This window comes from Sprattus sprattus, assembly GCF_963457725.1.
Source record: "Sprattus sprattus genome assembly, chromosome: 19".
Lineage (NCBI taxonomy): Eukaryota > Metazoa > Chordata > Actinopteri > Clupeiformes > Clupeidae > Sprattus > Sprattus sprattus.
The window spans coordinates 4,807,648-4,821,069 of NC_137917.1; the positions used below are offsets into that span (position 1 = coordinate 4,807,648).

At 40.4% G+C, this 13,422-nt stretch overlaps 2 protein-coding genes across 2 annotated transcripts; one reads left to right on the forward strand and one right to left on the reverse strand.

The window, feature by feature from the left end:
• Positions 1–4,065: 4,065 nt before the first annotated feature.
• On the reverse strand, positions 4,066–8,175 carry eaf1 (ELL associated factor 1). Its single transcript, XM_080857812.1, has 6 exons — positions 8,001–8,175; positions 7,278–7,372; positions 7,031–7,167; positions 6,646–6,818; positions 6,013–6,231; positions 4,066–5,648 (listed from the first exon to the last, which is right to left on the reverse strand). Exons 1-6 carry the CDS (start codon positions 8,101–8,103, stop codon positions 5,599–5,601), a joined length of 777 nt encoding a protein of 258 aa, XP_080713938.1. The 5' UTR covers positions 8,104–8,175; the 3' UTR covers positions 4,066–5,598.
• A 408-nt stretch (positions 8,176–8,583) lies between these two features.
• mettl6 (methyltransferase 6, methylcytidine) lies at positions 8,584–11,072 on the forward strand. The gene is made up of 5 exons (XM_080857811.1): positions 8,584–9,118; positions 9,196–9,330; positions 9,660–9,830; positions 9,937–10,078; positions 10,284–11,072. Exons 1-5 carry the CDS (start codon positions 8,858–8,860, stop codon positions 10,439–10,441), a joined length of 867 nt encoding a protein of 288 aa, XP_080713937.1. The 5' UTR covers positions 8,584–8,857; the 3' UTR covers positions 10,442–11,072.
• The last annotated feature ends 2,350 nt before the right edge of the window (positions 11,073–13,422 follow it).

Consider the following 13,422-nt stretch of genomic DNA (forward strand, 5'->3'; position numbering starts at 1 on the left):
TATTATTATTAAGTATGGTTGTTGTTTATGATATTGTTAATTTATATGCATTGGCCAATTGAAATGTTGTAGCAAGAGCCAAATCATCTAATTTTGTTTCAAAAATAATGTAAAGGGAAAATATATTTATATTTGTGTTGTATTTTGTGCTATTCTGAATTGTCTGAGGAGAAATACCCAAATGTGACACGGTTATTGCATCATCACAGGGAAACTGTACTGTATTTTTGAGAAAAGAAAAGAAAAAGAAATCCCCTCCGTATGGTTGTGTGTTAATTTTCTAATTGAAGGTGTGCTTATGTCCATTTGTTTTGACTTGTTTTCTGATATTCTGATTCTGATATTTAAGAACAATGACATATATGCCAAATCAAAACTCTGTCTTGTCTGCTGAAGTTTACTGAAGTTTCCTGGGTGGCAGAACAGACATGTTCTTCTTGGCTCAGGAGGCCTCCCAACACTCCCTCATGGTTCACAAGACCAGAACCAACCAAATCATTTCATAATATTCACACATACATTTACACTCATAGCAAACACAACAGTCTCCTCTAACGAAACTCTTTATGGAACATCTCCGGTTGCCTGTTCACACTTGACATAGGTCAGAATGACCTTGTTTAAGATGCAATTATATCCCCACCCTGCAATATATTTCTCTAAAAGGTCCACTATGAAACTGATGCAAAATAAACAAACCTTAATTTACAATCACGTAAGCAACAAGAAAAAGCTTAGGTCTATTTTAGGCCTACATAACGTGTCGATACCATTTCTAGGCCTACTTGATGCACTGTTTACATGCAATTGATAAGGAAACAAGAAGTAGAATGTAGAAGTAATTTCCTGTTTACTTTACAGACATGGCTAAGCAAACAGCTTGTTACCTAAACTCTTATAATAAAATTGTATTGGTATCAACACACTTGAGCAAATGTTACAAATCGACACCTATTTTGTGTTATACTGCACTCTACTGGACGACAGCTACACAGGACCTCCTGGGGTCCAGTGGAAGATTATTCCTTCCATTTTGGTACTGGAAGTTGTGAACTTTGAAGTTATAAAGTTATTGGCAGCAATTGCTGTGTGATATTTAGCATGAGCAGCAGATATTGTTTGTTGTCAAATGTTTGAAGATGTAAAAATATTTACAGGGTTTTTCAAAACTCTGTGCCCCTATTATACCTCCTGTTAAACATTGCACTACCTACCGTGATTCCTCATGATCCAGTTATCAAAGTGTCAGCAGAGATGGGTAACGGTGTTGGTCATTTTAACTGTGGGCTATCCACTGAAGCTACAGGGTAGGCCTTATGTTTTCACGACCGTAGTCGTTAACATACTGTATAAATTGTGACCCATGTTCAACAACTGCTCTGAATTATTTTCTGAACCTCCAATGAGGCAAGCCAGCACATCAAAGTAAACCACTTGTTTTCGTCACTGATAGGCTCTGAAATGTTATAAGAAGGGTCTGACAACATGGAAAGGATGCCTACAGAAATACACCTGCGTATGTGTACCTCAATAACTGTAAAGAAGCTGTAGAAAATGACTGTTTGTACAGTCGTTGTTGTCCCTGTCTCAACCTTGCGATCTCTGTTGTAGCACCCCTCTCAGTGCCTGTAGTCCATTACTAAAGGGCGGCCCTCCTTAGAATGCCCACCACATAGTAAGCCAATCCACTACAGGCACTGAATAGACTGCTACGTCAGAGACCACAAGAAGAGAAAGCTTAAACACTGAGGCACTTTTTGCAGTCTTTTTTGCTTAGGAACGTTTCTAATGGAGTGAAATGACCTGGAAGTATCAAAACAACAACACTTCAATTTCTATCATTTTCTTGCTTTCATGCATCTAGTGTTGTTGCTGCTGCTGCTGAATTCCTGGGAGGAAAGACCTAGCTGAGTGGTCTTATTGAGATGATAGATTGACATTGAGACATCCTCCTCAATTCTTTCAGGGGCCAAGGTGGTGACATCTGGAGTTGCCATTAGTACCAGGGGTCTGAGCTTTAGGTTTTATAAGTCCTGCTGAAGATATTGAGACTAATTTATCTCCATTAACCGGGGCAAAGCTAAAACAAAGTATACAGACTTCAAGATCATGCCTGCTGTGAAAATGCTAAGAGAAGACCCTCTCACAGACACAGACCTTGTGGAAAAACTCAGCACATGGTTAGGTTGTCACTGGCCTGAGGCCAGTCTGGGAAAGCAAAGAGAGAAAGACACAGAAGGAGTAGACACCGGTAGACTAGCCGGACCTTGCCTTGGCCACAGAGAAGGCCATCAGTGATGCCTCACTCTACACTGTGCTTACAGTAATAAACATGCTTCATGAACCCATACTACAAGTGTAAGTGACAAGGAAGCCATCTTGAGGACTTGGATGAACTGAGGCCAGTTTGGAGAAACATCAGTAGAAATACAAGTCTGGAGAGAAGAGGTGCTTGGCTTTCTGGACCTCTGGTAGCCATCTCTGCACATAGAAGGCAGGTTTGCCTGGATGCAAAGAAGGCAGTAAGTCATCATGCTGAGAAAATGGGATGCCATAAACATAAACTCAATTAATCTGTGACTGGCCAGGATAAGTGTATACCTTTGAATAGTCAACATTCTTGTGTAAATGTAATTATCATACCTACAATCTGACACCTATGACTATGTGTACTTCAAGGATTCTTGGAAGACAACATTAGATCTTGCATTTCATTCTGGACTCACTTACAAGGGTTTGTTTGACCATGACATGAACTCATGAACAATTCATAGAATTGTTAACATAATCAGTGATTTGATCAAAATCAAAATTACCTTTCACCTGTATTTTTAACTAGAGGGCAGGATTCTTCCACCTAATGGCTAAAACAGTGATGTTTTAACCATAGTTAGGTTTTAGCACTACACCTGCTGAAGAGATTATTTTTAGAGACTATCACCCTTGGTAAAGTTAAAGTGTACCAGAAAAAAGGGAAATTATTGTGGGTTTTCTCAGGGCTATGACTGCTCTCATAAATGATAGGTGGACACCTCTTGGAAGTTTGTCCTGCCTTCTCACTGTCTGTCCTTTATTGACATGAAGACAGATCCCAGACGCTATAGCCTAAACCCAAATGGTAAAGAGCCTGCTGTGTTGAGAGGAGCCACCCTCTTACAGAGTTAGACACACACTGGGTTGACGCCAGCTTGGAGAAATGGAGAGAGTCGATAGAGCAGAGAGCTGAAGTAGAAAAGAATGGCCCGGACTCACAACAGGAAGCTCACCTGCCTGAGGCTATACTGGGAAAGCACAGAGAGAAAGAAACAGAAGGAGCAGAGGACGGTTGGCTAGCTGGACCTCCGGTGGCTCCCTCTCCATTGCAGGAGGCAGGTTTGCCTTGGCCGCTGAAGAGGCAGTCAGTGATGCCTCACTCTACTCTGTCCTTACTGTAATAAACATGCTTCATGAAACCATACCACACACCCCAAGGGCATGTAAGTGACAGGGAAGCCTTCTTGAAGACCGAGGACCCAGCACAGGAAAGGGCCTGTCTACCACCTCTTAGCAGAGTTCTGATAGGTCGTGTTTGGCCGCCTGAACCTCTAGTATCCATCTCGGCACAGTAGGAGGCAGGTTTGCCTTGGAAGCAAAGTCGTCACAGGCATGCTGAGAAAAAGCCAAACGGTAACTCTAGTCAGCTTTGACTGGCAAGAAGAAGTGCTTACTTTTGTATTTTTCTACATTCTTGCGCAAATATGATTATCATACATAAATTCTGACGCCTATTTTCAGAAAAGAATTTATAGTCTAAGGGTTCTGGAGAGACAGCGATACATCTTCCATTTCTTTCTGGACTCACTTGACCAAATACCAGGGGTTGACCATGACATGACATTTTCAGTCCTTGTTAATACAATTATCAATGTCAAACTTCATTCTCCTGCACCAAATATTTCGGACTCAACAGAGTTTGACCTCGATAGTTAAAATTGGGAAGGCTTATACTCCCACCTGGTGGTTAAAACATGCTTAGGTCTAATAGTAATATTTTCATGGGTGAAATCATTCATACAGCCATGGTGCCATAGAACACATGTATAGACACATAAACTTTAATTCATTTCAAAATTCCACAAAAAAACATACATACATACACTGATAAATAAACAGCTAAAAACAAGCCCAATATGGAAGCAAAGGAGCCATTGCTCTTGGGAAATGGAGAGGGTCAGATATGCACCACAGTGGTGAGGAAGAACAGGGCACATAGAACAAGAACTGCTCACAAAGATAAAAAATATACAACTGCAGACTGTGGATGTCCTTCTCCTGATAAAATGTCAACCGCTTTGCTATAGCCCAGACTCTTCAGTAGGGTTTGAAGCACACTAGCCAGTCAGACTCTTTAGTAGGGTCTTAAGCACACTAGCCAGTGCGTAATTCATGAGGTGAAGACTACGTCCACACACACTTCAGCTCTGCATATTGGCCATTTCATCCTTCCAATGATACATTTTCCTGTTGATTTTTGCATTCCCAATACGCAACTAACAGCACGAATATGATGCGATAACATATACCAATTCATTAAAGTGACCTGTGATATCAGACTCCTGTAAGTATGTTGAATGTGTCAACAATAGAGGTGATGTAAAGACTGACAACTTAAATTCTGTAACTGAAAAAAATAGGAAGTGCTCTATCATTTACCTGATTTTTTTCTTTCACATAGTAGTTAGAATTTTTGGTAAGTGACTGCTACATAAAACCTAAGTGGCCGTTGAATACCTGTAACCAGTTGATAAACAATTGCCTTTTATAAGTCATATTGTAGCTTTTAAACCTTGTTTATGGTCCAGGATAGCTGCATACAGTTGAACCAATTGTTCCCTAGCTTTGCGTGAGAAAATAATAAATATGTAACATAATGAATTCTCCACATCACTGATTTTGAAGTGTCAGACTAACTTTCATATAGAGCCATCATGCAGGCATCCTGAAATCACAGGATCTCCCTCTGCTAGAGAGACCTCATGGGACCGGCCAAATCCATCTCAAGCACTTCCATTTGCCCTGGAATATGTCTACAATACAAAATATATTTATTTTTCTGATAGAAAAAGATAAGCCTTTTCTGCTGTACAGTAGATCTTACAAAAGAAAGTAAGCTGAGAAGCTGTCTAAAATGCAAATGGGTTGTTGGGTTATTGTAACCTTGTGTGTTTACAGCTTTGACCATGCTCACAATATCAGCGGAGTGATTAAATGGGCAGGGTCCATGACAGTATGAAAATAAAGGCTCAAGCTAAAATGCACTCAACAAGCCACTGCCTGATTCACATTTGCACCATGTTTGCCCTCTGTCTTTGAATATGTAAGCCAAGATACGCACGCACGCACCCCCTCCCCCCCCACACACAACCTCATATGTTAAAAGATCTGAACTCTGAAATACAAAATAAAATATACATCTAATAAAAATACACTCTTTTTAATCTCCCAGTGTCCAGAGGGGTGCTTAGAAATATAGAGTAGCCAAGGTTTGAAAAGCACAAGGAAGTGAACACTGGGGTACACAGAGGAAGGAGAATGGCAGCGAAGATAGAAGTAAGGTGCTCAGTCATCGTCACTGTCGCTTCCAGATTCACTCAACTGAAGGTCATTCCCTGTGCAGATAAAATATACCCTTTCAGGTTAATATATATATCCCTCAGATTACATTTACCAAGAAAGATATATTTGGATGTAGTTTCAAAAGGTGAATTGTTCAGCTGTGTTCAGAGATCTACCAGTGGGTACATAAAAACATTGTTTTATTCCAACACTGAACAGCAAACCAGTCTTGAAAACATTGATCGTACCACATAAAAATCTCCAGCTTACATCAGTTTAATGGTTATTATGTAAATGTTATTCAGGATTCCCCTAAATCTCACCGTGATCATGAGCACATCCCATAATAATAGTATGTGTTTTCATGGCTTTAACCTGAGTGCAACACACTGACCCCCTGTCCTCCCCTCTACTTACTGAGTGTGTTCATGAGCTGGTTGCTGCTCTGGGGCTTGTCAGTGCCATTGACCACGGGGAGGCGGTTTGGAGAGGAGTGGTGGGGAGTGGGAGAGCCCTCCGGCTCTGCGTCACTGCTGGAGCTGTCATCGCCGCTCCCGGAGCAACTGCCCGAGTCTGAGGAGCTGCTGCTGCCACTGCTGCTCATCTGCTCAATCACCTCCACCTCCGCACGCAGCTCTAGGGGAGGGAGCGAGAACCAGAGATTTTAAAAAGTAATAGTTACAAAATACCTCAGGTGCACTGAGAACGCAGAGAACAATGGACAGAAATTAGGAATACACTATACACATTGAGGACAATAACCGAGCATCAATACAGGAAGGTTTTAGGTCAGCAGCTACAACTAACAGAAGGTAGTCCATGTTTCTTCCAGTACTGGTAGTGATGGTTTTCTGGCAAAGCTCCACATGAAATGAAGGCTTTGCACGAGTCTGCATATTTTGAGTTATGTGCTGCATCACCAGCAAGTCTCTTTGGGTAGAAATGAATACATGAATAACAATGTAAATGATGGTTGAAAACCAACAGGCTCACAGCTGTTCCTGTCATAAAAACATGGTATCACACAGCTTGTGTCAGCACAGGAGTCACCTCTCTTGATGTCATCTAGCTGAGGCTCAGGGGAGGGATTGTCCTTGGAAGGTGATGGAGATGCTTTGGCACCCGCTCCTGGCTTGGTTGGGGCACGGAACTGCGAGGGAGGCTGGTTGGCCCTTACCGACTGTTGCTCTATCCGTGCCTGGATCTTGCTACTGCCTTCCGCTCTGCAAATAACACACTGTTAAATCAAACCATACTCCTGCCAGCAGCTCTGGAGGTATTCATGAAGAATCTGATTGCATTGTCATTAGGTCCATTTGTGTGTATATACATGTATAACATAACCTAAGGGTAACATTAATGTGTGTCTGTGTATCTAAGCCTGGCTCACAGTATTGTTAGATTCAGATGGTAAATAAGGTCATGCAGTCCTTACCTGGTCTTCTTGACTTGTATGCTGCTGGCCAGCTTTTCAAGAATATACTCCCCAGTGTCATGGTTGATGATCAGAACGCAGTCTTTCTGATATGGCCTCTTGTTGCCTTTGAATACCGTCATGGGTGGTGTAGAGCCCTGAGAGAGAATTAGAAATGGTTTAAAACACAGAGTTAAAAGTACTGTACAAGCATGTGTTTAGCATTTAACCAAGTCTCCATGCATCTAAGAAAGAGATGCTACAATACCAGAATGTGAGGTAATGTGATGGTAACTTCATCTCCTTTTCCAACTTGCAATTCTCCTTCACAAGTTGTATCTATGGATGCTGGTTTGAAGTCATCTGTAATAAGTAGAAGAGTATGAAAGAGCAGAAACTGTCAGAGAGGGTGCATTGCAATCACAGTAAAAAATAAAACCTGAGTTCACTTCTGTCGGTATATTATAGGATTAACAGTAGCCCTGATAAAGAATGACGCTACGTGATCATTAAAAGAAAAAAGAGAGGTCTCATTAACAGATTATTGCTGTTAATAGGCTATTATGAAGATTATCTGCAGATCCCTCTAAACATGTATGACCTATCCTCCTAACTAACCTAACTAGCTGTACTGAATTTTGACACTGCACCACACACCACTGATTTGTCTGTGTACGCCCGCTGACAAATACTCACAGTGTCAAAAGCAGGGTCAACATTGGTCGAGTCGAGAGTTAGCAAATCATGCCACTGGTTAAAAAACAACGGTTGGCTAAAGGGCATGTCGCTGATGTCATTTCAATGCTGGCTTGCTGGCTTGTTGTCTACTGTCTACAATTTCATTGACATAAGTTGATTTACCAGGCTATGCTATCAAGCTAGCTTGCTTAAACAGCTCACTGAGATAATTTATTAAATTACATTTTGCGTACTGTTGTCACCCCACTTCAACCACTAACTATGCTCATAACAAACAGTAACGTTAACTCACATCTGATGGTATGAAATGAAGATTTGGGGCGTTTTTCAAAGCTTTCACCAAGCTTTAATACATGCTCTTCTTTGTCCAAAAGCGGATTAGAATTTCCATTCATCGTCTCTTTTGAACGATAAACTTCACATTTATTCAAACTCAAGTTAAACCAGCTGTTTTATTTAATGAATAAAATCTCAATACTGGGAAACCACAAATGATACAGTCAGGCTACATGACGATAGCCAGCTAGCTAGCAGGTTGGCTAATCTCTGTCTTGTACAAAAACAAAGTGCAAAGTAAACGTCATGGAATAAGCTACACCTCTTCCTGTTTAGGTTCCATCGTCAAATGAAACCGACGAGGCCGAGCGAGTCTTTTCTACAATGCTTTAAGACTAATCTATTAGTAGTTTGTCGGATTTTCAAAAGTGATCAGTACATCAAGAGTTTCTTAAACAGAAATAAACTTGTTGAAATGTGTTCTCTTTGTCCATCGGTGTAAAGAAACAATGTTTATTATAAGGTAGTGTTTATTTTCCTACACGGATGTCAATAATAGATGCACACTCACAATTCCATGCCGATGATGTTGGCAGAGAATGGCTAGTAGATGGGCGCTGATGTTGTGTTCTGTAGAGTTAAATAATTTGTGGTAGGAATCTATCACAGTACTTTACACGAGCTATATTGGTTATTAGACTCAGTGCGCTCTAATTTAGTTCATCGTTTTGAAAGTTACTGTTTTCTACGCTTTGTCTATAGCACATCATTGGATTACTTATGTTAATATAACAAATATAGGGCCGGTTTAGTTGTAGATAATTTTGAGATGCGATAACTAACAGTCCTAGTTGTAGACATTGTAGCAATGAAATGGAGTCCGTTGAGACCTTTGTAGATTCTGCTGGAATTGAGTCTCCGGTCAGAACAGATGATTACGGCGTGAGGATTCTTTCCCAGGATGAGAAGGATAGGTTGAAAGACGACCGAGTAGTGTCTGAATATAAGCAGAAGAAGCTTGAGAAGGAGGCTCAGAAAAATTGGGATTTGTTTTACAAGCGAAATACTACAAACTTCTTTAAGGACAGACATTGGACGACCAGAGAATTTGATGAGCTGAAAGCATGCAGAGAGGTAGACTGAACATCTCTAAATCTCTCTACATCGGCATTTAGGTCTCAGCTTTTGACGTTTCCTTCTGTTTTTTTTAGTTTGAGACCCAGAAGTTGGTACTGCTGGAGGCCGGCTGTGGAGTGGGTAATTGTATTTTCCCACTTCTAGAGGAGGACCTAAACATCTTTGTGTACGCCTGTGACTTCTCTCCAAGAGCCGTGGAGTTTGTAAAGGTGAACAGTGAAAAGATCCTGTACAAGAATTTCTTATACCTCTGACTTCTGAAGTCTTCTGATGTATAGTTGTTTCCCTGTTGTTCATGGGTTTAAAGGCACCCAGTGCAACTTTATGTAAACATTCAATGAAAAATAAACATTCAATTTCTAGTCTTTTTTATCTATTGAAACTTACTACGTGTAAAAAATACTAGAAATTGAACGTTTATTTTTAAGCCTCGAAAGTTGCACTGGGTGCCTTTGATGTCAAATAAGTGAGCTTTCAGGCAGTATTCAGTTATTGTTATGTATAGTAGTAAGCCTAATAACAGTGTTTCTGGTTTCAGCAAAATTCGCTGTACTCTCTGGAGAGATGTTTTGCGTTCCAGTGTGATCTGACCAAAGATGACCTGCGGGATAACATCTCGGCAGACAGTGTGGATGTAGCCACACTCATATTTGTGCTCTCTGCCATCCACCCAGACAAGATGCAGCACGCTCTTGAGAATTTGTTTAGGGTACAGCGTCACTTGTACATACACCAGTTACTCTAGTTTAAAAAAATTATGCTGTACACACTACAAGTGCAACCTCTCATTCTTTTATTTCTGATTTGTCTGTCAGGTTCTAAAACCAGGTGGAGTGGTGCTGTTTAGAGATTATGGTCTCTATGACCATGCCATGCTCAGGTTTAAATCAGGGAATAAGCTTGGGGAGAACTTCTACGTGAGGCAGGATGGCACACGGTCCTATTTCTTCTCTAAAGGTCAGTGAATGACTAAACCGAAAATGCTACATGCCATGAGTTAACAGTCTCGGAACACCATCACACAGCATCCGTTTATAGCATGTTGCCTGGAAATTCAGCTCAAATGAAAGATAGAGGCCTTTTGGTCACCAGTTTGAGCTATTTTCAGGACTTTTTTGTAATGGTGGTCTTGTTACATGTAAGTTGTTCCCATCTGTTCCAGAATTGCTGACCAGGCTATTCCATGACGCTGGATTTGAGAGTATGGTGAATGACTATGTTCTGCGGGAGACTGTGAACAAGAAAGAGGGCTTGTGTGTGCCTCGTGTGTTCCTTCAGAGCAAATTCAGGCGGCCACTTACACTGAACAACCAAGTATAAAAATGTGCCAAAGTGGACCAAGGATGTGATGCTGAATATTATTGGTAAAATTGTATTTTTAATACATTTAATATGTTTTCTTTATCAGAAATACAACCATGAGCATTTGGACATGCCATTTTAGCAGGGATTTAAGCCTTATTGTTTTTCACAGTGTTAAACTTTTTTTTTTTTTCTGTTATGTTTTTTGTGTCTTACCTGGTGTCACCTCATTCATTGGGTTAATTGTATCTTGATGGCATTACTCCTGAAACAGTCATATTCCACGCCGTGGAACAGGTCACCACAAGATGGCAGCAACAGATCTCTACAAAAAAATCATCTATACAAAATGTGAAGCTCCATGAGGCATAAAACAACCCATTTGTTTTATGATGAATAGAATTGTACGAATTCGTTCTACACAAAATTCGAAACGGTTTTATTGTATGTATAATATATATAGAATTCGATATAATGCCATCTGAGGGCATAACAACACTGATGGAGCTAATTGTAGTCAATTTCTGTCATTGATTGTTTCAGTAAATTATATTTTTTCTTGCCAACAGTATGAAATTACAATGAATGCTTATGCTATGTTAATATGACGACTCAACATGGCAACCTTTTGTGTAGCTGGTACCACAGTCAATACACTCAAAGCCTCTCACTGAGGACTCACTTTTAACATGTCCATTAGAAATAATAGTTTTCTGATGTTTTGATGCTGAATAAATTCTGTAAACTCAGACAACATATGTTGCTCGGTTTAAGTGCTGTGACAACAAACAACAGGGTCCAGCTTACACTTGACATTTACAATGTGTTACTAATTGCTTAGAATTGGCCCAATAGGTTTTACCGCTTTTTGTTCAGAAGCAACATGTATATGTTAGACATTTAAAAGAAATGAAAAGAAAACAAATACTCCATTCCTTCCTACTATCCTCTCCCCTTGAGCACTGTCTGGCTCTCAAGGGATTCGTCCTGCTTCCCACCTTCATGCCCATTCAGCATGTCCTTGTTCCATGTCCTCTTGGTAGGAAGCACAGAGTACATGATGAATTTAGTGTAGAGGCTCTCAAGGTCCTAGCTTTGTTGCTTTGTTGAACAGATTATTAACGGATTGCAATGGCTGACACGCTCACCCGCATCCTGTTCCTTCCCCAACATGTACACACGGAGCTTTTTCCTACATGTGAACCACCTTATAACTAGCTGTTCATTTCCCATGCTCTTGCTCTCTCATTCCCCCCATCTGTTGAAAAGCATGTTTGTTAAAGCTATTTATAAATATTTGTTCCTGTTGGTATTATCGGATCAAGCATCTTGATGAAAGGCAGTGGGAAGCAGGGTTAGTTGTATCTGTTATTTCATACAGAACAGACTGGAAATATCCCCTTATAACAACACCACATATCCAGAGTGCCAATTGCTACACACATTTTCTCACTGAAATTCATCAATCGGGGTCCATTCATCCAAAGCCTTTATGGTGATTTGACTGAAACGTTTCAAGTGAAGTAAGTGTCCTTAACATTCCGAATGTGAGGCAACAAAAGTCACAAATAATAAATTCACATCAAAGCAGTACAATCACAAACCAAATTAATCGTTGGCTGTTGTCGCATAATCTCAAACGGCTAATCCTTGCCTTAACTTTCTGCATTAAGTATATAGTAGAAACTGTTGCATCAGCTCGACACACTTTGTGTACAGTGCCTTGCATAAGTATTCACCCCCTTGGATGTTTTACCCTTTTATTGCTTTTATAAATCAGTCATGGTCAATATAAGTTGTTTTTTTAGACAAAAAAAAAACACAAAAAAGCCCTCTTAAATGTCAAAGTGAAAACAGATTTCTACACAGTTATGTAAATTAAATAAAAATATGTAATGAAAATAAGTGATTGCATAAGTGTTTACCCCCTTTAAATAGACTGACCTAATTCAATAGAGGTCCAGCCAATTGGTGCTATAAGTCTCACAATTAGTGAAATGGGGATCAGTGTGCAGTGAATGTGTCTCAAGTGATTGTAGTATAACGACACCTGTGTCTGGAAGGTCCATTCACTGGTCAGTAATCAGTATTCCTGGCTATTGTTACACCACGAAGACCCAAGATCACTCTAAGAAACTCAGAGAAAAGGTTGTTGAAAAGTATAATTTGGGGGAAGGATACAAAAAAATGTCCAAGGCACTTAACATCCCCTGAAATTCTGTTCAATCCATAATCAAGAAATGGAAGGAATATGGCATATGTGTAAATCTGCCTAGATCAGGCCGTCCTTACAAACTGAGTGACCGTGCAAGAAGGAGACTAGTAAGAGAGGCCACCAATAGACCTATGACTACTCTGAAGGAGTTTCAAGCTTCAGCAGTTGAGATTGGAGAAACTCTGCATACAACAACTGTTGCCTGGGTTCTTCACCAATCAAAACTTTATGGAAGAGAGCCACTGTTGAAAAAAGGTATCGACTACAGTTCGCCAAAAGGCATGTGGGAGTCTCCATGGTCAAGTGGAAGAAGGTTCTGTGGTTTGATGAGACCAAAGTGGAGCATTTTTTCAACAGTGGCTCTCTTCCATGAAGCTTTGATTGGTGAAGAACCCAAAAAAAAAAATCCTGTGCTGATTTAGCTTCCCCACTGTGTCATATCTCACTCTTGGAAGCTGTGGAGCACTACAGCTCCGGTCGGGTGTCCTTAAGGTGACCAGGTGCTTTGTCTATATTACATAACTGTCAGACAACTATCCAATCCTCCAATCTGTATTTTCCTATAATTTGACAGCAGGAATGAAGACAAGGTGTGTGTTTGGGTCTCATGAGGGCTGGTATAAGGGTGGCTTAGCTTGAACACCTTGCAGATATTATCCTTAGGATGTTATCCTTGCCCTTGGAGTATAGTCCTATAGGACAACTGCAGAGCTGAAGGTTCTTTGTTAGGTAATTTCAAGTTGCAGTCATCTTGCCTGAGCTTGCAGTTCAGTTCTTAGAGAGA

Coding starts and splice junctions, on each gene's coding strand:
- mettl6 (XM_080857811.1), top strand. CDS start 8,858: ATGGAGTCCGTTGAGACCTTTGTAGATTCTGCTGGAATTGAGTCTCCG. Junction 9,119..9,195: donor AGCTGAAAGCATGCAGAGAG/GTAGACTGAACA, acceptor TGTTTTTTTTAG/TTTGAGACCCAGAAGTTGGT. Junction 10,079..10,283: donor GTCCTATTTCTTCTCTAAAG/GTCAGTGAATGA, acceptor CATCTGTTCCAG/AATTGCTGACCAGGCTATTC.
- eaf1 (XM_080857812.1), bottom strand. CDS start 8,103: ATGAATGGAAATTCTAATCCGCTTTTGGACAAAGAAGAGCATGTATTA. Junction 7,168..7,277: donor TCACATTACCTCACATTCTG/GTATTGTAGCAT, acceptor ATTCTCTCTCAG/GGCTCTACACCACCCATGAC. Junction 6,232..6,645: donor GCTAGATGACATCAAGAGAG/GTGACTCCTGTG, acceptor TCCCTCCCCTAG/AGCTGCGTGCGGAGGTGGAG.